This window comes from Rhinolophus sinicus, chromosome 4 (genome assembly GCF_057876585.1).
Source record: "Rhinolophus sinicus isolate RSI-liver-muscle chromosome 4, RSI-T2T, whole genome shotgun sequence".
Taxonomy (NCBI): domain Eukaryota; kingdom Metazoa; phylum Chordata; class Mammalia; order Chiroptera; family Rhinolophidae; genus Rhinolophus; species Rhinolophus sinicus.
Window position 1 is genome coordinate 37,863,657 of NC_142504.1, and position 26,516 is coordinate 37,890,172.

The 26,516-nt window shown below is 35.0% G+C and overlaps 1 protein-coding gene, 1 long non-coding RNA gene and 1 pseudogene across 11 annotated transcripts in view; 2 read left to right on the forward strand and 1 right to left on the reverse strand.

Annotated features, from left to right (window-relative positions):
* Window positions 1-26,516, reverse strand: part of DMTF1 (cyclin D binding myb like transcription factor 1) — a 45,229-nt gene that overhangs the window by 8,012 nt on the left and 10,701 nt on the right. For 6 of the 9 annotated variants that reach the window (XR_012498868.2, XM_019749752.3, XM_019749749.3 and 3 more), the window contains 12 exons: window positions 25,959-26,081; window positions 24,698-24,814; window positions 22,790-22,912; window positions 17,759-17,853; window positions 14,039-14,153; window positions 12,362-12,438; window positions 7,698-7,855; window positions 6,561-6,593; window positions 5,540-5,649; window positions 3,454-3,682; window positions 2,059-2,210; window positions 549-809 (listed from right to left, as the gene is read on the reverse strand). Coding sequence is in view for 8 of the 9 variants with exons in the window: in XM_019749752.3 (XP_019605311.1) it covers window positions 549-809; window positions 2,059-2,210; window positions 3,454-3,682; window positions 5,540-5,649; window positions 6,561-6,593; window positions 7,698-7,855; window positions 12,362-12,438; window positions 14,039-14,153; window positions 17,759-17,853; window positions 22,790-22,912; window positions 24,698-24,806 (1,462 nt within the window). In the remaining variant the exon portion in view is untranslated. The remainder of the gene's footprint in view (window positions 1-548; window positions 810-2,058; window positions 2,211-3,453; window positions 3,683-5,539; window positions 5,650-6,560; window positions 6,594-7,697; window positions 7,856-12,361; window positions 12,439-14,038; window positions 14,154-17,758; window positions 17,854-22,789; window positions 22,913-24,697; window positions 24,815-25,958; window positions 26,082-26,516) is intronic. The other 3 variants (XM_074340672.2, XM_019749751.3, XM_074340673.2) reach the window with 1 other exon arrangement.
* LOC141573193 (uncharacterized) lies at window positions 12,448-22,770 on the forward strand. Of its 2 annotated transcripts, none has more exons than XR_016021077.1 (3): window positions 12,448-12,866; window positions 18,562-18,680; window positions 18,865-22,770. It is a non-coding gene; the product is annotated as an uncharacterized LOC141573193 (long non-coding RNA). The 2 variants fall into 2 exon arrangements; XR_016021076.1 differs by lacking the exon at window positions 12,448-12,866 and adding an exon at window positions 14,160-15,155.
* Window positions 13,123-14,019, forward strand: LOC109457095 (fatty acid-binding protein, brain pseudogene; annotated as a pseudogene).

Sequence of the window (26,516 nt, forward strand, 5' to 3'; positions counted from 1 at the left end):
TTAGATAGGAACTACATTTCTCCTTCCTACAATTGCTAGGTTCTCATAATCTCATTAAGCACAAAAAAAGTCAGAGGCTAAGGAAAAGTGGTAAACAAAACAGTTCCCATACGAAACTGGCTCCCTGAAGAAAATCTTTTTCAACTTCACCAGAATCCATTTCTTCTATATACCACCTCAAATCCATTCCTAGTTTTTGCTTCTGGTGAATTACTACAAATGATGTGCCACCTTTGGAACTCTATTTTCCTTGCTCAATTGACTGTATTTTAGGTAGCTTTCTATTAACCATTAATTTCTTTAACATCTAGAATGATGATTTAAAATGGTCAATGGCGGGGCAGTTGGTTATCAGTCCTGCCTGTCACACATTCATCTTTTGTGCAAATATTAATTGAGCTAATAAACATAAAATGCCTTAGATCTCCTTTAATTTGTCAAACTTGGATAACTTCCTGTCAGCATTCTTGCAAGACTGCAAGGTGTCAGAGCCATTAACCAAATCACATAGGTGGAACAGCAAGGAATCTTGAGGTCTCAGCACTTACAGACATGAGTGATCTGGACCGGGATCTGCAGGGCTGTCATGGGGCCTGGAGAGAGGGATGTATTGTCTTCCAGGCGGGCGACTCTGATCTGAACGTGCTGTACGCTGGAATTGGAATTACTGTTTGGAACTCCAGATCCTGATTTATTCTCCAAAAGCGTTGGGTTGTTTTTTTGATTCTCATGTAACTGTTTAAGACCTTTTATTAAGACTGAAGGGAGATGGGTAGACAAAAAGAACATTGATTCTCCGACACCACCATCTAAGCAGCAAGGGAGGTGGGGGGCAAGGAGGGAAAGTATTTGGAATAAATAATTGTATAATGGATGTGAAATCTTACCAAAATAACAATAAAAATATTTTAAAACTACAACCTGTCTGGAAATTTTTGGAAACGTTACCCACCACAACAGATTAAAAACATTCATAACATATTATTGTTCTTGCCACCTAAGATGTATTAAAACAATAGCTGTGTGAGGAAATAGGACATTTTCTGTGTCTTACGGCTTCTTCATAAAATTCTTATTATTTAGGAAAAAGATTGGTAATGCTAAGTAGCTAATTTAATTTTTAAATGAATAGTGTAATTTTTTTCCAAAGACTCAGGGCATTTGACTGTGTTAGCCACTGCAAGAGCATAATCAGTTGGCTGTGAGTGTAACTCACAACTCCAGAGCAGCAGCTGATCTTTTCCAAAACAGTAATAGCAAGCACCTTGAGTTTCTGTACAGGAAAGCCAATTCTAGACTTGCCGTCTTGCACTGGTCCTGATAAACTACATCAGTCCTGTCAGGAGATGCTGCAATCTGTCTGGGTTCACGTTACATTAGTATTCATTCACTCTTCTGCGTTTTAACATCAGATTTATAAATAGCTAGTTATCTAAATTTTTAAAACACCACATTTTCATCGAGCCAATGCTTCTCAGCATTTAATTTTCTTTTGGAAAACTAATTGGAGAGCTATATTAAGGGGAATGAGTTTGATTACCTAAATTAAACAAGACTGTACAACTTAGTTTAGTGCCTAAGTGCACAGCAGGCGATGAAGAGAAAACTATGCTATACCTCTCTTTTAAGTAAATCCAACTTAAGATCTCCAGATTTTCATAAAAATGAAATTAGAAATGTACAGTTTTTGTTCACTAAATGAGAATTTCTCTATAAAAACCCAGTTAAGATATTTGAAATTATTCAACTCATAAATGTTGATTTAACTTGTTTAGAAATACGTCTTTGTACATAAAGAAAATATTTATGTAAAATTTAGTTCCTCTGCATAGTTAATGCGAGAGAACAAGAATGTATGTCAATGTGTGTATTTTTATCTTCGGTGCTTCAAAAATTACAAATCACATCAACTCTTATTTTCCAAAGAAATAGGGCAGAAGTTTAAGTGAAAATCTATGATTTTGTATTCCTAGCTGAGGCAAAGAACTTCTAACCTCTAACTCCTGAGAAGTAAATATGATTAAAACAAGGAAAGGACTTTGGCAAATAATACATTACCAGGGAACGAAACATCCTTATGGTTTGCAATTTGCCTTTTGATGGTCCACCATTTACTTCGAAGCCATTGTGGTGAACGGACACTGCTCCATCCCTCCGCTAACAGATCCCAGTTTATGTCATTTTCATCAGCTACATCAAGCTCTGCTATCCTACAGATTACAAAACAAGCATCTGTTAGATGTCAATTTATTTTCGCATAAGAACCCTCTGACTACACATGAGGGCACTGGGGATAACAGGAATGGCAGGTTATGTCACCAACATGCTATTAAGTTGTATGGGAAAGGATTCTAGCAGTGCAGACCTGCTTCTAGGGCTAAGAGCTATGAAATGTCACCAGTAGCAGCCTTTTGTTAATGGTACAACCAATGGACTGAACCATAAATTATGAACCAGAGGAAGCACTGTGAAGGAAAGGGAGTAGCTAAAGGTGAGAATAGGATAAGAAGAAGTTTCGTTGTATAATGTTCTGCAATGTTTTATAGTGTGTCACAGTAAGTATTTCCCGGATCTGATCTTTTCCATTTGCAAAATGAAAAAGGTTTAGAAATGAGCTAAAAGATGATTAGTTGATAAAAACTATTAAGAACAAAACCCTCAAAATAACGAGACAAAAACAATATTCCAGCAGCAACCAAAAAAACCCCATAAAACCCCAAATACAGAAGACCTGCCCCCCAAATGACTACATTTGGGGTTTTAATGATTTGTTTGTTTTTTAGTTTTAACTGTTTTTAGCTTTAAATGTGGATTTTGATTTTTAGTAGGGAGTAGCCACAATGATCGCTACTATTCAGTGTCTCAAATATTTTCTTGCTGGTATTTTTGCCTACTTGAGTCACTAAGTCTTAACAGTTAAACTAATTTAAAAAATAAACTTGGGAGTATTATCGTAAAGTTTTTTGGATATGTATGAAACGGAAGTCTCTGATTTGGTCCAGTCTGAAGGTGTGGGGTAACTAGTCTGGGCCCCCTTTTTGGCAATCTTCATACAGTGGCCCAAAATTGAAGGGCATGGAGACTGAACAGCCCCTCGACCCTGAGTATGGCCCCTGGGCTAGGACTGAGGCACATTGGTGGGACAGTGGAAAAGCTGCACTGCCGCTACCTGTGCCATACCTGTTCTGTGGATATAGAGAGGACTTCAGTCTCCATGCCTTCAATCTGGTACTTTGCGTGAGCACTATTATCCACTAAAAAGGAATAAACACAAAACAAAACAAAGAGCTCAATATGAAATACTTAGGATCTCAAACAGTGTCTCTCTACAGAAAAGATGCTTTTTAGACATTAGACATATAAGGAAACCCAAAGACATAAGGAAACCCAAATCAATCAAGACAACCACAACAATTAAGGAGCTTTTGTCATTAAAAGATTTAGGACACAAACCTGAGGATGAGATTGATTTCATCTTCCTTGGTCCACTCAGTACCTCCACTCTGTTTCCAGTTCAGGTAGTTGAGCCATTTAGAACGACACTGCTTTTCTGAGCGGGTACCCACACGTTCTGCCACAGCTGCCCAAGACACACCCTGTGTGACTATGTCACCTGGCTCAGTGCTTGTCAATTCATGGACCACCTCTGCAAGTCTCTTTTCTTCTTCTTCTGTCCACTTCCCTGAAAGAAGGAAATCATTAAGACTACTACTGCTACCTTCTCAAACTCAGCCCTGTATTTGTAAGGATTGAGGGGAAGTACACTGTAGTACTCAAAAGTGTTTCCAAATGACCGTCAGGTGGGAAACCACATATACCTGGTAAGACAGCTGCATTTTAATAGCCCAGTAAGGTTCTTTCTTAGTACAAAAGAATACAGAATCCTAATAGAAAGCACTGACTGATTCTAGGAAAAACTACCTAACGGGAAGAGCTTCATCAATGGTTTGATGGACAAAGAAACTCATACTTTTTTCTTAGTCTCACCTAAGACTCCCAACTTCAAGCTGTGATGAATTTTAAGTCTGATACTGGTATTCATGCATATTTTTATTCCAGGTTTTTCTGAACCCATAAACCCACTGATAACATCAAATGTTCCTCTTGGTCTTTTCTTACACAACTTGAGTAGTAAAATAGAAAGAAAAAAAAAGAGAACCTTTTTAACCTCTTCCACTTATTACTAATAGCTAGAAACTTCTAGAAAAATTCAAAAAGGGTCTGTTCTTGCTTTGAGGACTTGTTCATTCAACAAACATTTATTGACTCATTATTATGTGCAAGGCACAGGTCCGGATACCATGAATTCAAGACAAAATCCTGATCTCCTTGTTTAGCATGGTAAGAAAGGGAGGGAAAACTCAGACAGTGCTGTCTCGTGGCCTAGTACAAAAGTCCTGATCAGAAACAATACATAGCAGCATGGAAAGGTGACAGGTAGATCAACCCCTCAGGCTGGCAATCAAGGAATGGCACAGTGTTTTTCCAAAGTATGGTAACAAAAGGGGTGCTGTACTCATAGCATCTTACATGCAACTCTGGGGTCCATCCGGAATCTAAATAAAGCTCCCATTCCTGCTTCATTCATTACGTTGTCAATCAACCTCAGAATGACAGCGCTGGTGAAATTTATGTCCTCAGTGCCTTGCAGGTAATAGTGCTGATGGACTAGCTAAGCAGGAAACATTACTGATTCCACTTTAGCAGGGTAGGGCGGTGAGGGCAGAAAATGTATTTCCTAGAAGCTCAAGCTTAACCTGAGAACTATTTTTCTTATTGAAAGACTGGTCCACAGATTGTGGAACCTTCAGAGAACATTCGGGCTAAAAGGGAACTACGAGATCACCTCTTCTAACCTCTTCATTTTACAGAGGAAACTGAGGCTTAGTAAGGTGAAGTGAGAGTTTAGTGGCAGAGCCTAATTCTGTCATGGGTCACAAAAGTTAGGTTTCACAGTATCAGCAGTACATTTGTATACATTAAGAGTTAAATCAGCCTTTGTGGTCTGGCCTTGGGGACTGAAACACCAGTCACTAGTTTTTTCTAGGAAAAATATGTTTTGTGTCTCAAATAAGCAAAATACATACAAATCTTTGGAATACAGCTTCTTCCTGAGTTAGGACCTACCTAGAACTAAAGTTTTTCATAAACCTGAGTTCATAACTATTGTTCAACAGTTAGAAGAGCTTAAATTAAAATTAGTTTCTGTATATATGCCTTAAAAAAATGCCTGTGTATAATCCTTAAAAATAAATCCTTTCCCAACTGATGCAGTTTTGAATTGCTGCAAAATGGAAACATGCTAGAACTAAAACCTTTGAAACTGGGGAGCTGTGTCCTTGTGAACAATGTCAAATAAAAGCACAAAAATAAAGAATTAGTTGGGTCTATTAAGCTGAAGAAAAAGGAAGACTAGAAAATAAAAGCTGAACTAAACTGAGTTACAAATTTCTTTCCAGAACAGAGAGAGAGCAGTCTCTAAAGGGGCAGGAAGCTCAAATGGTGACCCAAACAAAACCAGCAGCAGCACTGACAGTACCTGTGTTGCAAGTATCCTTCATCAGTCGGCACCGATCTTTGACGGAAGATGCACTTCTTCCTAGCGCCGCCCCTATTGTTGCCCAGTCATTGCCATGCTTTATCCGGAGCCTAAAACAAGAGTCTGCCAATCAGCATTGGGTTCAACTGTTTTCTCCCTTCTAATTTCATCATTTATTCTTCATTCTTCTTCTTCCCATTTGACTGGTTTGGAAGTTGTGGGCAGCAATACTTTGAGAGCCAAAGTTTGAAAGTGTGGCCTTTTTTTGGGGTCCACAGTTGTCTGTGGGTGAAAAAAAAACAGGCAGCAATTGCCTTTTTCCTGGGTCAGAGAAGAAATAAGTAACTTGGATATGTGTTCAAAAAAGACCAAATTTCCCCTCAGGTTATTGACACAATCTCCCAGGCAATCCCCAGATTTTCTCCTTTTGAATACTCCTAACAAGCTCTTCTCAGATATTGAAAAAGTTTTTTTCACCAGTCCTTATCATTATACATAGGACCAACCTTCAATTTTTTCATGATCCATACAATCCATTAATCCATATTTTATGGTCCTAACTCAATGAAGCAAAAATGTTTCCTATGAAATAGCCTTTATAAGGCAGAGTCAGCCCAGACATTAAGTGAAACACTGTCAACTCACCATTCTAAACTAAGCCATGTAACACAACCAGGTTTTGATCCTGGTATAATAAGTTTCCCAAATTTAGATTTCAGGCCACCAAGAATGGCCATCCGATCTCTTTTGTAACCTCTACCAGTGATGTAAGGATACATTTCATTGTTAATTGACAATAGGAAGAAACTAAATTGATGGGCATGGCTACTCTGTGCAGGTATAGATCTGACTAAGTTCTTTTTATGGTCAGTCATGCTTAACAGCAGGTTTAAATTATACCAGTCTACCAAAAATCTCTTGACATTTCAAAGTAAAACTTTTAAAACGCAAGACATAAAAAAACAAAACAAAAATTAAAACCCAATTATCAAAATTAATGAATAAAAATTTCAAAACTTACTCCTTGAGCTTTTCAATTTCTTCAGGTGTATATCTAGAAATTTAAAGAAATTTAAAACAAAAGATCAATTAAAACAAAGATGCTAAAAACCTTAATAAAAGTCAGAATTTCACTTAGAGTCAAATGTTAAATCACTTAGCATATTGACAGTATTTTAAAGTAGCCAATTTCAAAGTAGATTAATAAAAATTAATGCTTCTATTTTCTTTTAAAAAACAACAATTATGAGGTATAACGAAAGTAAGCACTTTATAATTTTCTCTAGAAAAATTCAACATTTTAAAACATATTTGCTCCTGAGCTGCCTAACTCTTCCTTTATTTCAAAGTTAGGTCCAGGCACTCTAAAATCATAGCTATTCTAAAAGACTTAGCGATGGCACTGTAAACCAGAGCTAAAAATAAAATCTATGGTAAATTCTCACAAGGTACTGAAAAAATTAAAATTCTCTCTAGTTCCTCTACCCGTGCATGGACACCTGATATAGTTTAGCTCTAATGTAAAGGCTCTTTCTTTTTTTTCAGTGGGCAGGTATTCAATACAATCAATGCAAAGCTCTTCTTAAAAATGGTATCTAGTGAGCCATAGTATTAGTACCTAAAATTCCCAAAGAGAAACTTAAAAAATATATCAATAACACCATATAATCATTGCACTGAAAATATAATGCCTTCTCATGTTGCCTATGACAGAAATCCATGCACCGTGCATCAAGAAACTTAGTTATTTTCTATTCTGTATTTTTAAAAAGTCACTGAACTAGAAAATGCTATACTATAAAAACGAACAGGGAAAACGTTACCAATGTTAGAGTACTTTCCACACTTCTTAATCTTTAACCACTATTATAGTTTTTAATGTTACTTTCCTACAAAGCAGATTTTGATGAATTAAGTCAGCTAAGTCTTAAATGAAATCTATATAAAGTGATTTAGATTCTAACTTCTAAAAGAGGCTTTATTATAATGAGGTTTCACCATATTCACAACATGGATCTGGAGAAATATAACCCAACAGTAATTCATAGTATAGCTGTATCCAACTAAGGCTTTGATCATAACTATTAAAAAGAAAGAATAGTTCCTTAAGTATTTCCCCTAGTTACATGAAATCATGCAGCATTACAAGTTTTCATACTTTCCCACATGGTTTCTGTCATCATACATGCGAAGCACTCTTCTATAAACTGCAAACAAAGGCCGGTTGAGACCCCATGCTATAGTCCTGTAGAAGTCTTTTCTTTCATCTTTTGACATCTCAAAGATGATTTCTGTAGCATCTTTTATTCCGCGTGCCTAAATGGGTTACATTTCTTTGATTTAGGGATTTCTGATAAAATGCATTATAGATATACTATGTTTTTTAAAAGTTGTGTTTTTTTATGTTAAAGATCGTCAATGGCATTTCGAAAAATAATGTATTGCTAATTCATTAATGAGCAAAGAGCTTCAAAATGTTGCAAGATAATAGTGATACTTCTATGTTCTAAAAATAAGTTATATATAATTCAATAAAGTCAAGTTCTGTCAACTCCTTTAAAATGATAACAAAAATTAAGATCTGAAAGTAGAAGGAAGAAAATCTCAACAAAATTAAAAGAATCAGGAACGAAATAAAAAATAGAAAGGATAAGCAATGCTAAAAATTGGTTCTTTGAAAAGACCCATTGAGATTAATAAAACACAAAACAATAAACTTACGGAAAAAGTTAAAAAAAAAAGACAAACCAATATTAGAAATGAAAAATGGAGCCTAAGTAGAGATGCTACAGAGATTAGACAATTAAAAATTATGAAAATTTTATGGCAATATATTTGTAAACTTACATAGAATGAATAAATTCCTAGAAAAAGTTGACTTACCAAAACTAACTCAGGCAGAGATATAATATCTAATAAGCACAGACCATCAAGAAAATTTAATCATCTATTAATAATTTTCCCACAATGAAAACCCCCAGCCCAAACGACTTTATAGGTAAATCTTACCAAACAATCAAGAAAAACCTAATTCTGATTTTAAACTATTCCAAAGAAAAAAGAGGGGGCACACTTCCTCATTTGTTTTATTAGGCTAACATACCCCAATAGTAAAAGCAAACAAGAACAGTTTTAGAAAATAATTTTCAGGTCAAGTTCATTAACATAGATGCTCCAAATTCTTAAAATATTTTAGTGCAGTGAACCCAGCAATGTATAAAAAGAATAATAATCAGTACAAAAAGTAAGCTCATTCCAGGAATACGAGTTTGTTTTAATTTCAGAAAAATTATTAGTGTAATTAATCACATGAGTATATTTATGGGAAAGAACGTAAAATCTCAGTAAATGTAGACAGAGCATTCATAAAACTCAACATTTATATAACATTCCTAAGCAAGTTAGAATTTGCTGGTAATCTGATAAAAGAAAAAGATATGATAAATATAAAGATCGGAAAAGAAGAATCATTTGCAGATAGTGTTATACATAAAAACCCAAAATCTATGAAAAAATTACTTGATTTAAAACAGTATTTAGCAAGGCTAGTGGTTACAAAATGAATAATCATTTGCATTTCTATGCAAAGCTCATGAAAATCTTTAAAAGTTCTCATTTGCAACAGCATCAAAATTAAAAGCATTAGGACTAAATCTCAGGCAAGTTATGTAAGTCCTTTATGGAGAGGAAAATATAAAACTATCGAAAGACATTAAAGAGGAACTAACTAAAATGGAGAGCTATACAACACTTTCCAATAGGAAGACAGAATATTGTAAAGATGTTAACTCCCCTCAACTTGATGCACAGGTTCAATGCAGTCCCAATAACAGTTCCAAGAGTTTTCCATTCTATGCAAGCTGATTCTAAATTTACAGTGGAAAAGCAAAGGGCCAAGAACATTAATGAAGAGACTTGTCTCATCAGATATTGGGACTTCTGAACATAGTGATGTTTTGGTACAGGTATCAACAAACAGAAACTAGGGACAAATTAGAAAACCTAGAAACAAATCTATAGAAACTTGATCTAGGACAGAATGAACAATGGAGATTGGGAACAAACTAATATTCCATAATGATGCTGGGACAATTGTCAGCCATACAAAAACAACAACAAAACATTGAACCCCCATCTCACACCAATAGGAAAAAATGAGAGTAAAAGGCAAAACTCTAAAACTTTTATAAAATAATATTTAAGAATATCTTCATGTCCTTGAGGCAGGGGAGGAATTCTTAAACAAGCATGCAAAATATAAAAGTAAAAACACGACAATTTTGGCATTGAAATTAAAAATCTTTTTTCATCATATGTCACCTAGAGAGAAGGAAAAGACACACCAGTAAATTGGGACAAGATATCTCTAACACGACCAAAAAACCATTAATATCAAGCATGAAGAACATCTATAAAAAGAAAAACCACATAGAAAAATTGGTGAAAGACACAAACAGGAACTTCAAAGAGGAAACACAAATGTCCAATAAGCATATAAAAATATGTAATCAGAGAACTACAAATTAAAAACACAATAAAATACCACCAGATTTGCACAAATAAACAGCAAAAACCAAAAAAAAACCCAAATGACCATTAATTATGAAATGGGTAACTTACAGTTATGTACATTTGCACAATGAAATAACAGCTAAACAAATCAACAGGACATTGATTCCAACATCATAATCTCTAACAAAAATTGCATAATATCTAGAGAATGAATCTACTTACATAAATTTCAAAAACAGGTAAAATTACACTGATACGCATTTTATACATTCTTTTGAATATTTAAAATCTGTAACAACATCAAAAAGTTTCTAAACTTTAGAATATTTCCTAAACTTTTGTTTCTGTAGTTTCAATTTTGTAAATGATTAAACTTAAATATTTATTGAGCACCTATGTATATGCGAGGCATTGTGTTGCAGGATGACCACATAGTGAGACTAAAAGATTCTTCCACTGTTTTTGGTTTTTGCCTTTGGCAGTTACTTTCACTTATTCTTTTATCCCAAATATGGAATATATGGCATCTAATTGGTTTAAAAATGGCTCTATAATGTTCTTAGAGAACCACATAATAAAATCCATGGTCAAAAATCAAAACCAAATAAGTTACCTTTTCCCATGATCGGTACATTGTTTTTGGACATTTCCTTTTTCTGCCAATCTTATAATCATTCTCCCAATCACCCCAAACTAAAGCTCTTTAGTGATTCCAACTCCTCATTTTCCTTCTCCCCCTGCATCCAGTAACCAGGCTTCCTTAGAGAGGACTGCTTATCTGCCAATTCTATTTCCACCAGTGTAGTTTCAGGTCTTTACGACTCTCACCTGGTCAACTGAGTGGTCATCTAAAGTCTCAAATTTTAGTCATGGTCCTTCCCTTGGAGATCATCCCCAATCCCTTAGAAAAGAAATCAGGCGCTTAATCCCCAAAGTTCAGTGTTCTTACCACTTGTTACTGCCTTATCTAAACCCATGCCTTTTTGCAGTTTTAACTACAGTGCATGTGACTAGTGGCCAACTTTAAAACTTATGGATACCTTTGCAATGGCCACTGTATTTTTGCTTTTGAAACAATTAGCTTGATGGGAAGGAAGGATCTTTATTCATTAAGAAAGAATTAAAGTTTTTAACTCTTTATAATTTACAAAGCTTAGCTTGAGAAGGATGCAGCTTAAAGTTAAACTTCAGAATGTGGGGATTCTAGGCAGCTATGTATTTTTAATAATGAAAAATTATAAACCATCTAAGTATCAAACAATGGAATGGTTAAATAAATAAATACTGTATAACTCCCACTCTTAAAGAATACTAATGGTTTACATTTCAAACATGCTCTATTTGAATCTAACTCTATTTTGGGGATGGCCAACAGTCTCTGGAAGACTTCCATGAGAAGAGCATGGATCTACCCCGATCTCTCACTTCACTAAGGTAGCAGTCTTTCTCATTTCCTAGAGGACAGAGTTCTAATTCTTGGGTCTGGACTTCAAAGCCCCATTTCCAGAGGCTAATTATTTTGGTTCAAGTTAAAAGAGCTAACGTGGTCTGGGTTTGATCTCTGATTTTTTGGTGCTCAGCATTTAGTCATGTGGTTACCTCCAGCCCTATTTTAGCCTAAGTTCTACCCCTTTTTTAAAGACTCAGCTTAAATCCTTGCTCTTCTAAATATTTTCCATAACTGTCCTAAGCCTAAGAATAGACTCTTCCTCTTTTGATCTCATGCAGAATTTACGTGTCTCACTCACATAGTACAAAACCTTGTATCATTCTTCACCTGTTTTTTAGCATTCCCAAGTGGACTGTTGGCTTTTCGAAATCAAACACTATGTGTTAAGGCAATTCATATCTCCAGTGCCTCAAAAATACTGTTCAACAGACATTTAACAAAGAGGATTACTAAACTACCAGAAAATAAGCCTGAATATGAACTGAACTTTTTTTTCAAAAAGACGACTAGTATGATATCATAAATGCATTCAAAGAAGATGCATATTTTACACTTTAAACAATTTATAGGCTGCTTTAAAAGACAGGACTTTAAGATTCTGAGAGGTTATTATTAAGATTTTTGTCTAAACTTCAGGGTGTTAACTGAAGCAATAAAGCTATTTCAAACTGAGAATTCAGATTTGTTTAAAAATATACTATAATCATATACCTTAAAATTATTCAGTTGCAACATTAGCCAGTCATCCATTACAAAAATTACTGAAATGCTCCTAAGTACATATGATATGCTGCTTTGATATTTTTGCAATTGGCAGTGAACAAATTAGTGAAACAAACAAAAAAAATGCCATAGCATACCTTAAGATAGCGTTCAATATTGTTCATCAAAATATCAATTTCTTCCTTGGACCACATCCCCTGCTTCCATTTATGTCCTTTAAAAGAAGACAAACAATGTTATAGAAAATGTTATTCCTTGAAAGGCATGAAATACTAAATAGATACCTCTCTTATTCTTTCAGCAGTATAGAACTGAGTGCTAAAATGACTTCTAAGTATTAGAAAAGCTCAATTGTGCTGAAAAAGTTCTCCAATGAAAAATAAATTTTATGGGCAAAACATGTACAAAGTATTCTAAGGCAAGGTAAACATAATTCACTAGATACCAAGTGAACAGTATATAGTATATTCTAAATGAGTATTTATTCTACAGTGGTTAAAAACAATCAATTTACTTACTTTTGCTTCCTTTCCTTACTTCACAGGGGCAGATACACAACCCCCCACTTTCTTGCAGCAGCTTCCTAGCAATCCTTATGAACACTATGTGACAGTAAGTGTCTAAGCCACTTATCAGACCCAAGTAAGTAGATCTTTGAAAAGGTTTGACTTCCTACTCCCGCAAGCAGTAACCGTACTCTTTTAAACGCCACCACTGTACAGCTGTTCAAAAGTCAACAGGACAAAATCTACTTCATATCAGAAAAATGATCAATTATTGAAAAACAAATGTTAGAAGGCAGGAGCTGTTATGAGGTGCAAAGGGGTCTTCTGAATTGCAGTGGCAATCGGATCTGAAGGTCCTCGCTCCTGTCTATTTTATTTGTTTTGGAAGCTAACGGGAAAGGGCAAGGAGGGTGGAAGCTTTCTGTGCTACCTGGAAGCTGACGGACAGTCAGAACTTTGATGAATACGTGAAGGCTCTAGGTGTGGGCTTTGCCACTAGACAGGTGGGAAATGTGACTAAACCAACAGTGATCATCAGTCAGGAGGGGGACAAAGTGGCGATCAGGACTCAAAGCACATTCAAGAACACAGAGATTAGTTTCCATCTGGGAGAAGAGTTTGATGAAACTACTGCAGATGACAGAAACTGTACGTCTGTCGTCAGCCTACATGGAGACAAACTCATTCATGTACAGAAATGGGATGGCAAAGAAACAAATTTTGTAAGAGAAATTAAGGATGGCAAAATGGTTATGATTTTTACTTTTGGTGATGTGATTGCTGTTTGCCACTATGAGAAAGCACAGAAAGGTTCCTGATCTGGAGCTGGAGAAGCTCTACAATGTTTCTGTTTTCTTAAGTCTCAGTGCTGTCCTATTACAGCATGGCTGATCACTAGTTAGAAGGTTATCCTTGGTGTGGAGGTGGAAAATGGTGATTTAAAAACTTGTTACTTTAAGCAACTAGCCCAATTTTGATCTGCAAACTTATGTTTTATAGTTTGCATTAAAATTTTAAGCTACATTTTTTAAATTAAGAAGTGAATACATTTTATAATTTCCACTGGAATGTAAATCAAATTGAAATAAAAATCTTATACCCATGGAAGGAAAAAAAAAAGAAAAACAAATGTTGCTTTCATGGTCTCATTCAGAGTCATTCAGAGCCAAATTCAATGGAATTAGAGAAACTCAATAACTGTAACTACTTAATCACAATTATGAAGGTCCAAATCAAAATCCTAATGACTACAAGCTATTTTTACCTCCATTTTTTCCACTGGACATTAAAATTCACAGTATATCTTACCTTTGTTAGTCAAAGAATCCTTATCTTCTTTAGTTGTAAACCAGGCTTGGCTAACTGCTGAAACCTCCTCATTACCCAAGGGGGATATGTCATCTAGTTGCTCATTCTGTAGAATCTTGAAAAGGTCAAAGTAAAAAAAAGTAGCAGCTTGATTTAATACTCAACCTGATCTATCTCTCTTTGTAATGCTAAGCATTATAAAAGTCTAATATGGTAAAATGGGTTTTATTTGTTGTATATATAGTAAAAATATATTCAATTTATTGGAAGACAAATATTTTCTTGCTGTTTTTATTACAGCAGTATGAATACAAAATTATCTTCATTAATAAAATATGACCTTCATTTAAGCAAGTAACTCTGTACTAGTGGCTTGAATTTTACAGAATATTGACTAAGATTCCACTAAGTATTTAAATCAATATAGGATATCCAGAGCCATCTGTATATCTATATATGAAAAATGAGCTTATACATACGATAAAATGGAAATGCTGGGGTTAAGTGTTACGATTGTTAATGTCTTCACAGGTACTTTGCTGCCTAAATATATAGTCATGTAATCTCGTGTTAAATTTAAAGGATTAACAGGCTAAGCCAAAGGACATTATTCCAAAATCATGGTCTGCTTATTGTTTACTGACAACTTTGTTTTAACCAACCACTAGAGCTGATTCCTACCCTTATTAATGTACCTTCTTTTCAAAGAACTATATGGTACTACTACTACTTATTATTGCAACTAAACTAATCTTTATTAAGAAATATGCAGTTAAAAATAAGCTTTATTGAGACATAATTCACACACCATAAAATTCACCCTTTATACAATTCAGTGTCTTTCAGTATATTTATGCAACTATCACTGGGTACATTTCCAAATACAGACATACCTGACCTTGTGAATTCTGCAGGAACAAAGTTGCTTTTAAGAGTTGGCCTTGGGCTAAAGAGAGCTATAGTGTAAGTGAGGAAGATTTGGCAGCAGTGCTACCGTATCAACTATGAGCCCATCAGAGGCAGGCCAAGATACGGGGAGAGTCAAATACCTAGTGATCGCTCACCCTAGTGATCACTCTCTGGACGGAATCAACTACTAAGCTGTGACTGGCTGGAGGTAAGTCTAACTGTTCCTTGCATAAGCAAAAGATGAATTTCTAATTTCAAGAGGAAATGAAACCCATCTCAGTTGGAAAGAGAGAGAAGTTGTCATTAAACAACCAAACCACAATGAGAGGAAAAACCACATCTCTTTATTTTTATATTTGGTGGTAATTAATATATTCTATTAATAAAAGTGTTTTTTTTTTTTTTTTTTTTTTTTTTAATTTTAATCCATGGGCAAAAAGCTAGGAATCACTGAACAAGTATGAAATTTTATAACCATATATTGTGTCGTACATTTTAGATTTTTTTCTTTTAAAGATCAAGAGGGCTTTATAAAGCTGAGAATTCAGACAAACTAGATAAATAATGTCGAAGGACTCATTTATATTCTGAAGATCACGATTCTATCACTTTTGACACAGGAGCTATTCGTCAAGAGTGATTCAGAGAGCTATCAAAAGACTTTAATACATACAATATCCACTTTTAAGAAATGTTATGTATGTAGAAAATGCTCTCCTGAGATGATCTTCTCTTACATTTATCAGCTGGTTAAAAGGTTAAATCATCATTTCCCAAAGTGAGTCAAAATATACAGCAAAGGCCACTCTATGAACGTCAGGAATAAACAAACCTGTTATGATGATTAATTTCCATCTTTGGACAAATACTTAATATCTTATGGCTTAGATTTTCCTGAGGGAGAGTTATAATCATTACTTAAGTCATATAATGTTGAACATGTAAATAGCCACCTAATGAAGCAAATGATTATTAAATTTGAACAGTAATATTCAACACTGTCAATAACAAATGAGTTAAGTGAGTATAGCAAGAGACTCAGGTACCTTAAACGGTATCTATACTTATACTTAATATATAGGTATTAATAAGTTTTACAGTATTTTACTGGTATTTTCCACTATTCTTTTCATAAATCTTTTAAAATTACTCAGTCTTTATTTAGTATGCTGTTGCTTTTTAAATGTAGCCTTTGTGAGTTAGTTGTAGGGTTTCATGTTTATTATATATACAGGTTTAGAAATCTAAAAATAAATATTTCACCCAATGAATACCTCTTACAACCACAAGGTACTATATCTATTTGGAAACATTTAAGTGTTTCATTATTTTTTTAAGCTAGTCCCATCACTGGAATGAGACACAGTACATAAACTAATAAACTATGTGAAATAGCTACAACTGGTTTGAAACAAAAGGACGCTGCAAAGCAGACTATTTGTGAACTTTTAACTATGCTTTCACTCACAACCTAATGTTAATCTTATTAAACATATATTAGAAATTATTAAAAGTTTTTTCATTTATTAAAATGGTAATAAACCAAGAGGCTAGTATTAAATTATTAACTCATTAACTCCTTGGAAATAACCCAAACGAAAGAAGCCCAGGATTTCTCTAACTAACATTGCCACTGCTCAATGTTACGACTAGGTTGTAAACCAAATCATATATATGTATACAGTTATTTTTACTGTGCTGCAAAAGGAATGGAAATGAGACTACATAGTGTTTAAATCTGAAGTAAGTTTGACAAGCCCCATTTTGAAGGAAGGATGTCCTTTATTGTTTCAGAGGGCTTAGAAAAAATTCCTGTCCAAATCACCCACTGATATCCAGGGCAGAGCATGAGGATTTGGGGCTGTCTCAAAGCTATCTGAAGATATCACAGACTTACTCCTCTAAAAATTCTGTCATTCTGGAACCACTTTGAAGCTCCCTATTGCAAAAGGTTCACAGTGCACCCACCTGAGATGTCCTTAGTCCTTGATGTTACACATCAACTTATAACTACTATACTTAACTGAACAAGGGTCATTGTGATGCTTCACATAAGAAAAATAAGGGTACAATGTCTATTATCTACTTTAAAAATATTTTGTTAAATGAAGAGATGAAGTAAAAGGACAAGCTACTGAAAAGAAAGGCACAATTAACCAGAGATACATTTATAAATAAAACAGATTTAATCTTCAGGTTAGAGAACAAAGAATTCTCATTACTTTGGGCACAAATAACTTATGAGACAATGAAAGAAGTTCACATAAGAGGAAAACAGTAAGGCTGATTCTTATGCCACCTCTAAACACATGGTAAAACGTATGTGGTCCTACAGGCACCAAAAGGAACTACCATAACTACAACCATTATAACTAAAACCTATTTGAAATGACTGGCTTCCAGTCACATAGAAGAGAGAACACACATAGCCTTTCTAAATCAGTCACTTACAAGTACCTCCTGGGTAAAATTATCTCAAAAAGCTTTATAGCTCAATCAGTATCTTATATAACTGGTAACATAAAATTTAAAGTCATTTAACAGTTCAAGTGAGATCACTCCATATAGATAAAGAATGCACATTCATCATCTGTTTCAACAATGTGAGTCGCTCTATAGGGAATGTATTTTAAAACTCTGTCTTTGCTTACAATTCTGAGACTCACATATGTGGGCACTCAGAAACCTGAATGAAGTAGTAAGTCTCAATTTTGTGGTTGCTACTTTGTCAGACAAAAGATGTTTGTGCCATTTTATCACCTAAGGTGTAAAGGATAGCCTCTTGCAGCCAGTAAAAAAGACTTACTATACCTGGATCTGTGTCACAGTTCCCTCAGTAATCTCATCATCTGCCACCTCTGTGGTTGCAGTCATGGTCACCTCAAAGCTCTGATCATTTTCTGAAACTTCAAGAAAAAGAACAATTCAACTCCAGAATAATAATGGCAGGTTCTACTGATTAAAAAAAACAACAAAAACCTATGGAAAAAAATGTGACCATCTAATTTCCTAACACATTCTTGGCATGCACGCACATACACACACAACATTCATCATATACTAAAACACACATGCTTAACAAACATTTATTGTGCACCAAATACATACTGGGAATTGCTTTGGGTAATGTAGAGACAGAAGTGAGCAAAAGAATAAAAAATCCTGTCTATTTGGCACTTATATCCTAGTGGGTTAGACATAAAATGAACACAATATTATGTTGGATGGTGATAAGTAATAAGGAGAACAAATAAAGTGGAAAGGGAATGTATTATTGGGAGTGGGAGAGCATATTTGAAATTTTAGATAGGAAGCCAGGAAAAGTAACCAAGACTTGGGTCAAAGTGAGGAAGGAAGCTAGTTATGTAGGTATCTTGAGGAAGAGCACTTCAGACAAAAGGAAAGCCAAGTGCACAGGCTGTGAGATGGGAGCATGCCTGGGTTTTCCTAGGAATAGCAAGGAGGGCAGTATGGCCAAAGCAGACTGAACAAAAACAGTAAAATATTTTGTGGGGAATTGTAGGCCACTGTAAAGACTTTGGCTTTAACTCTGACAGGAAAACATTGGAAGATTTATTTAGAGTAGTGATATAATTTGACTTTTATTTTAACAGGATCACTCTGGCTGCTATGGGGAAAACAGTATGAAGGGCAGCAAGCGCTAGAGTGAGATGACTTAAGAAGCCTATTCAATAATCACGATAAGAGATCAGTGGCTTGGATCTGAATGAAGGCAAGTGAAGCTGATGAGACGTAGTTCAAATAGTGGATATATTTTGATAGTAGAGCCAATAAAATTTGCAGATAAACCAAATATGAAAGAAATGGAAAAGTGAAATATTATACTGTTTTATGCTTTTGTTTTTTTTTTTTTTTTTTTAATTTTATTGGGTTAAGTGTTTGTTTTTTTCCCCCAGGACCCATCAACTGCAAGTCAAGTCGTCGTCTTTCAATCTAGTTATGGAGGGCACAGTTCAGCTCCAAGTCCAGTCGCCGCTTACAATTAGTTGCAGGGGGTGCAGCCTAACATCCCATGTGGGAATCGAACCAGCAACTTGTTGTTAAGAGCACACGCTCTAACCAACTGAGTTAACCAGCCGCCCCTATTTTACTTTTTTTTTTTCCCTAATCTTAGCTACTGAAAAAAATATACTTGCCATTAATGAGATGGGGAACACTATAGAAGAAGTAAATGTAAGAAATTAGGAAGTTTCGAGAACTCAGTTTTAAACATATTAGTTTGAGATACCTACTAAACAGCTAGAGTTAAGAGGCTGGGAGTCGTCATCAGAAGCAGGATTTAAAATCATGAATTCTAAGGACGGAGTGAAAACAGAAAACAGAAGTAGTCTAAGAACTCAGTCCTAGGGCACTCCACATCTTTTAGAGATTGGGGAGATATGAACAAGTCAGATAAGTGACTAGTAAAGAATGGACACAAAAGTAGAAGAAAACTAGAGGAATATGTTCCCTGGAAGGCAAGTGACAAAATGTTTCAGGGAGCAGGGAGTGATAAATATTGTCAAAAGTGTGGATTGATCAAATAAGACAAAGACTGGGGGAAAAAAAAAATCACCACTGGATTTAGTAACAAGACGGTCTCTGGAGACCTGGGAAGAACAGTTTTGGAGATGTGATACAGGTGAAAGGCGGACTGAAGAGGATTTAAGGAAGAATGGAAGAGGAAGAAATGAAGACAAGTATAGGCAATTCTTTCATGGTATTCTGCTCTTAAGGGCAAAAGAAAAATTGGATGGGAGACAACAGTGGGCTAATGGGACTTTTTTATTCTAAAGAATAAACTTCAGTTTGTTTGTAAATGCCAATGAGAATAATTTAGATGCCCATCATCTAGAGATGGACAAACTGATGATTCAGAAGAGAAAAGGAAAGAACTGTGCAACAATGTCCCTGAGCAGGCAAAAGGGGTGGGATCTAATAAATCAAAGGGAGGACCTTAGTTAGGAAAAAAGATACAATACATGGATATAGATACATGTGGGTGTGTATTTGTGATAGTGAAAACTTACAGAAATTATTTTCTGGCTACTTCAACTTTCTCAGTAAAGTAGGAAGCAAGGTATCAGTTGAGAGTAAAAATGGTGGAGGAAGTGTTAGACGTTTTGGGATGTATGAAGCTGTCGTTTCAAAGTGGGAAAAAGAACACTTCTGGAGAAGTATGGTGTGACTGGCAGGCAACATCATGAACCCACTTCAAGTTAATGCTCATCAATTTAAAGTGAGACCAGTCAGCCTGCTTGTGCTGTTTTTCTCCGATCAGGTATAGACATAAACAGGCAGACAGATTTAACTAGGGTTGTGGGTTCATCAAAGAACATAGAAGTGAGGGAAGGAAAAAAGGACTTGATAGTAACCATGAAACTGAAACTGGGTAAGGAGAAAACAGGATACAGTGGAGAAGGAACAAAGAAAAAATGATAAGATCAATGAATCCCAGTAGGACAAAGGATCACAGGAGTTCAAAAGTATTAGAGGAAGCTGGAAACACAGGAAGTAGTGGTAGGAAAACAAAGTGTGAAGTAGATCACAAATAGACTCCACAGTTAATAGGCAATAGCAAGCGTGGTAATAGGAATGATAAGTGTGGAGGACAACAGGAGTAGGAGGCTAAGGTATTGCAACAATCATCTAAATGAATAACCACCCAGAGTTATAATTGCATAGAGAATGGAGTAAATATGGTGGTAGATGACGGCGAAAAGCAGCTTTCAGTAAATGAGTGAGACTGATGACCATGAGAGGTAAGAGGACTTTTAAGGCTTGGACAGATACAGTTTATCAGTTTTATAAAGCATGTAAAGAAAACCTGAATATTAAAATTAAACTTTATATGTTAAATCTTTAAACATTAATATTCACCTCCACAAAGTCAGCAAATGACTTGCCCATTTAATCAATCCCAGATGACAGTGACAGATATAGGACTTTCTGCTTTTATGTGACTGTTTTTAAATGTGGAAACTTTCCTAAGTTGATTTTATAAACATACTTTTTACAAATCCAGGAACCAAGTAAATACTTGAAGCCCACTTTTCATAAATTCAACCTTATCTTGACTATTAGGCTCCAGAATGCCCTCCATACGTATTTTGTTATGGCCCAACATCAAGCAGCTCATGTATTTTTATGTCAACACATTCCTATTATCTTAGCCAGTTAACTGAATATGGTGTAAAGGATTCAGTCTACCATAAGCTAGAATGAAATATCAAGTATAACTTGACCCTATGATCATGATCAAGGCACGCTACTTTACCCAAATGAATTAACCAGTGAAAACAATCATTAAAAAATTCTGGCTTAATAAAATAAATAAGTCCTGGGGATGTAATATACAGCATAGTGACTATAGTTAATAATACTGTTACTATATATTTGAAAGTTGCTAAGAGAGTTGATCTTAAAAGTTCTCAACACAAGAAAAAAATCTGTAACATGTGTGGTGATGGATGTTAACTAGACTTACTGTGGTGATCATTTCATAATATTTACATATACCGTACCATGTTGTACACCTGAAACTAATGTTACATGTAAATTATATCTGAATAAAAAAAAATTCTACCTTAGAAAATATCCATACAGGATTCCATCTATACAGGTAGGCCAACCAAGTTTTAAAATTAAATCACAATGTAATGACAGTCAAATGAGGAAAGAGTTTAAAAAAAAACTTATGAATCATCATTAGGAGGAAAGATCATTTAGTTAGAAATAGATTGTTTGTATATGTCACAACTGACACAATATTAACTAAAGTCTCATAGTAAAATGATATAAAAGCGTTTCTTTTCTATAAATTTAATAAACAATTAAACTCTAAATACAGAGTATGTATCTACTTGTGAAGACATGATTTTCCATGATGAAAACTTAGTTTCCTCCACTAGATGAAGATGTGATTTTGCTTGATGTGAGTGCAAAATGAAAGCTCTTGGATATGGCAAGACTCTCCATTATGCAGAGTGCCACCAACAGCCAGCCTTGAGCCCCAACCCACTGCCATGGACTAAGACATGTATCCCAGCTTTGTGGGGCCCCCATAGTTCAATAGGAGTCCATACTTTTTGCTAAACAAATCAGAAATATAATCTAATGTTACAGTTGGCGTGTTGTAGTCTTTTGCCAATAGTATTGCACTTGAAATAATATACCTCCTTAGAATCCAGTCTACTCTAAATCTTGGAATATAAATATGTTAAAAACATTGTTAGTAAGAATAAACTAATCAGACTACCGTCGAATTTCCATTTGGCTATATATCATATGAAGAGACAGTAGAGCATTGGGATTAAAAGTATGAACTAAGGAACCAGACAGAATGGCTGGGTATGACCTTGGACAAATTATTATACCTCTTCTGCCTCTGTTTCCTCATTTGTAAAATAGGTATAATAATAATCCCTACTCTATAGCATGCTTTCTCAATGAGGGCAAATATGCTTCTGGGGTGTGTGTGTGTGAGAAAACCTTATTCTCTTTATTAACAAAGCAAGGACATACACAGTACATTAAAAAAACAAAAAACAGTGTATCTGTGGTATTAAAACTTCATGGGGTGAGCACGATCTGAAAAAAAAAATGTTTAAAAGAAGCCTCCTGGATGGAGGTGAAGGGACAATTAAGAAAAAATGAAAGGTTGAGAAGATTAAATCAGACAACATATGTAAAAGCATTTATAACCACTCCTGACACATAAATAAGTGCTCATTGTGAAATAAGTGCTCATTGTGTTAGTTAAAGAGTCAAATGCCAATTCAACCTCTTGCAAGCAAATTTGATTTCAAAAGGGAATTCTGTTCTTAATATACAGTGACTTACGTGGAAGTGCAACAACTGATATGCAAGGAGTAGAATCATCGATACTCTGATCATCCTCAGAAGATAAACAAAGCCTTTTATGTGGAGGTTCAGTACTATCTTCTGAGTCTACTTCATCAGCTTCTAATGAAACAAAAACAAAAACAAAAAAATCTCACAACCTTCAAACCAATGAGGAAAACACAAAATCTTCAAGTAGTGACTGAAAAATTATCTTACCATTTGCTCAGGTAACCAAACCCAGCTGTACCAGTAGGACTCAAAGCAACACTGCCTTCTCTATGTCTAGTGCAAGTACCCCAGTTTCTATTCTTAAGACAAGGAACTATGACAAAGGTACCACTTTTTAAATGTCACACTATTGTACTGTCAACTATCTGGCTTTCCAAATATTTCACATGTAAAGACAAGGGGTGGTTATTTAATTCATTCACAAATATTTACTGAATGCCTATTATGTGCTAAGTGATGGGAACAGAATAATGAGACACCGTGACTGTCAAGGAGCTCACAGTGTAGTGGCGATAATGAAACTAACAATTTCAAAACAGTCTAATAAGAGCTATGAAGGAAGAATGAAGAGGCTGTTATGTGAGCACCGAGGAGAGGCATTTAATTTAGACTGGAGGTGAAGGAAGGTTTCCTGGAGGAGGTGTCCTTAACTTAAAAGGGAAACAGAAGCAGGGGGAAATGATTACTACTGGCAGTAGGAGTAACATGTGCAGTGACATTGAGGTTATGTAAAGCTTAAGGCAGGTTAGGAAAATAAAAACAGTTGTGAACGGTTGAATATAAATACATGAAATGTGGCAAGAAGTAAGGCTGGAAGAAAAGTGAGATGATGGGAGGCCTGTGTGTCAAATTAAAGAACCTGAATTATATTCTAAAAACTACAGTAAACTTTAAAAAACCTTATGCTGTTGAGTACCATGACTAACGCCATCGACAATTTGAAAGATGAATCAGAGGTGGGAGACCAGTTAAAGGTTATTAGAGCTACCTAGGTGAGAAACTTCAATAAGGATGGGGGACTGAGACAGAGAGGAAGGAATAGATTCAAGAAACATAATTCTATTAACGAGTATTCATGATGGGATGCATGTGGGAGATGAGAGGGGGATTTATTCCTACCCATATTTATGATCTGGGATACTAGATACGAGTAACGAAATTGGGGAAGGAAAGGAGAACCAGGTCTGGGAATTCTGTGAATGAATTTAGTTTGTGACATGTGAACTTTAAGATGCCTCTGAGAAACACAGAGAATTCAGAAGAAAGATAGATGTTGAAATCATTTTTACAGGTAGGTGGTAGTTAAAACCACAAGTTTAAATGAAATAACCCAGGGATTATGTATGGAGTGAAAAGAGAGGGCAGAACCAAAGATGAACAAAAAGAACTTAAAGCAAAATAAATAATAAATTATAAATAAGGAATAGGTAGAGAAATAACGAAAATCACAAGCTTCAAGGCTGTTGAATCTTAATTCACTACACATGATCATATTAAATCTTATTCAGATAGTCACACAAAATTCTCTAACACAGGTTCTAGCAAACAAAGGTCATCCATTCGTATTGACATAACTATCTCTACATTTTCTATCATACATATACTCTGGTATCAAACGGTATCAAAGAGGAAGTGTATTATAATTAGTCCATCATCATCTTTGGAGGCTCAACAGATTCTGCTTATAAAATAGACACCCGTAAAGGTTAACATTTATGATAAATTTAAAAATATACCAAAGTATATTTAAAAAGTATAAAAATAAAAATACAAATTAAGATTAATTCATGATCCAAAAAGACAACCTCCTTTTCTACTGTCCTAGCCTAAACTGTCTATCTGGATGACCGAGATTAAAGGTGACATTATTCCTAATTATGTCAGCTCATTCCCTACCATTCTGAGGGCAATGAAGAATGAGGTTCCCGTCTGTGTCCCGAGTCAAAGTCACAGAGTTCACAGTTTCTACTGTTACTGTGTCAGAATCCTCTTCAACTGTGCTCATACTCAAATCTGTACAAGAACAGATTTCAAATTAGGATTTAAAAAATTATTTCCAAAATGAACATAAAGTAACCCCTTATTTCCCCCCACCTCCCTGTGCAAAACCCCCACAATTTGTTTCTTCCTACAGTGTTCTTTAAGTGAAACGGCAATGACAGTTCAGATTTCAAACAATGCTTTTCAAAAGTTTATACCCATTATTAGAATTAGATGTAATAATCGGCAATAATCTGACTGCTATGATTACTGAAAAATTTACAGCATTCACTTTTTAAAATTATTTTTACCAAATTCAATGGAAGAGAATCTGTTCTAAGTTGTGTGTCATGTCCGCAAAACTCTCACCATTTTTCAGTTATTTTTTTTATTAGCAGCTTTGTGACATATTTAAATAGGTGTTTAACTTCTGATTGTTTAGTAAAACTTTCATCAAAATTTTTATCTAAATCTGAGAATTACTTCTCTAAAAGATTTTTTATGAGTATTTAAGCTCTATTATTTTGATGAACAGGAACACTAAATAATTCTTCTCAAAGTATTTTTCATAATATTAAACAAGGGCATACACCCATCATTGACGAAATTGCTTTTCCAATAAATATGAAGCTAGGCCTTCTTTTGAAATAGATAACGATTTTTGTTTAAAGTGTCTTTTCCTATTTTACACAGAATACAGTATTCATTGGTTGATGGGGAAATATACTGAATTATAATCAGTGGCCTGGTTGAAGACTTCAGGCTTACCTTATAATATTCTATGAAGGTCTTGCCTCAACACTCAGTTTTGGTTTTGTCCACATACTTTTTACCAACTACATAATACAGAGGACATAAGCCTTGATGTGTATTAAACTAATAACAATATTTATTTGGCTTCTACACCCAAGATATTATTAGTCTGTTCATGTATTTACCTTTTACACAAATGCATTTTCCCTAAGCAGAAAAACTTAAAATGTATTAACATTTACTTGGTGAAGATTCAGTGATTCATTAAAGTTTTACTATACAAATTACTGTTTTAAAAGGACACCATTTATTTTACAATAGTAAAGATGCCATTCCCAAATTAAAGATAAATGAAATCATGATCTAGTTATGATTAAAATTTGCAAATCATGAGGTGAGGTCCTTGGAACAAAGGCAGGCTTACCTAGCAAACAGATGGATCAGCTACAGCCCTTCCCACAGAATCAAGTCGCCTTCCCTTAGCCACCAGCATCACTTTCATGTTATCCAGATTGTTTCTCCCCCATGTTCCTATGACTGCAACACTCTGAAAAAGTAACAGCATTAAACAATAAGGCTTATAAGAACAAACAATTGTGTGCGAGCAGTATGCTTTTGACACTAGCCTCAAACCTCTGTGATGTGTCAACTAGAAGAATGACAAAACCAGCATTCTTCTCAAGTAGACCTTTAGGAAATCAGCATCTAAAAGTATTTCCCAGTGAAGGGCAGAAATGAGATCCTATAATCACTAAGTCAGTGCATAGGCAATTTCTCAACCCAGTGGTTCCTCATCAGGCCATCAAACATTCTTAGAAAAAAAAAAAAGGGTGAACTATGCTAGTGGTTCTATGAACTGTAGATCTAGGTAGATGAAACATGACCCAGGGTGTACATCAACCAATACAGTACCATAAATATTACCAGTATTTTTCCTTTATAACAATTAATCTCTTTATGTAATACTGTATTTCACCTTAAA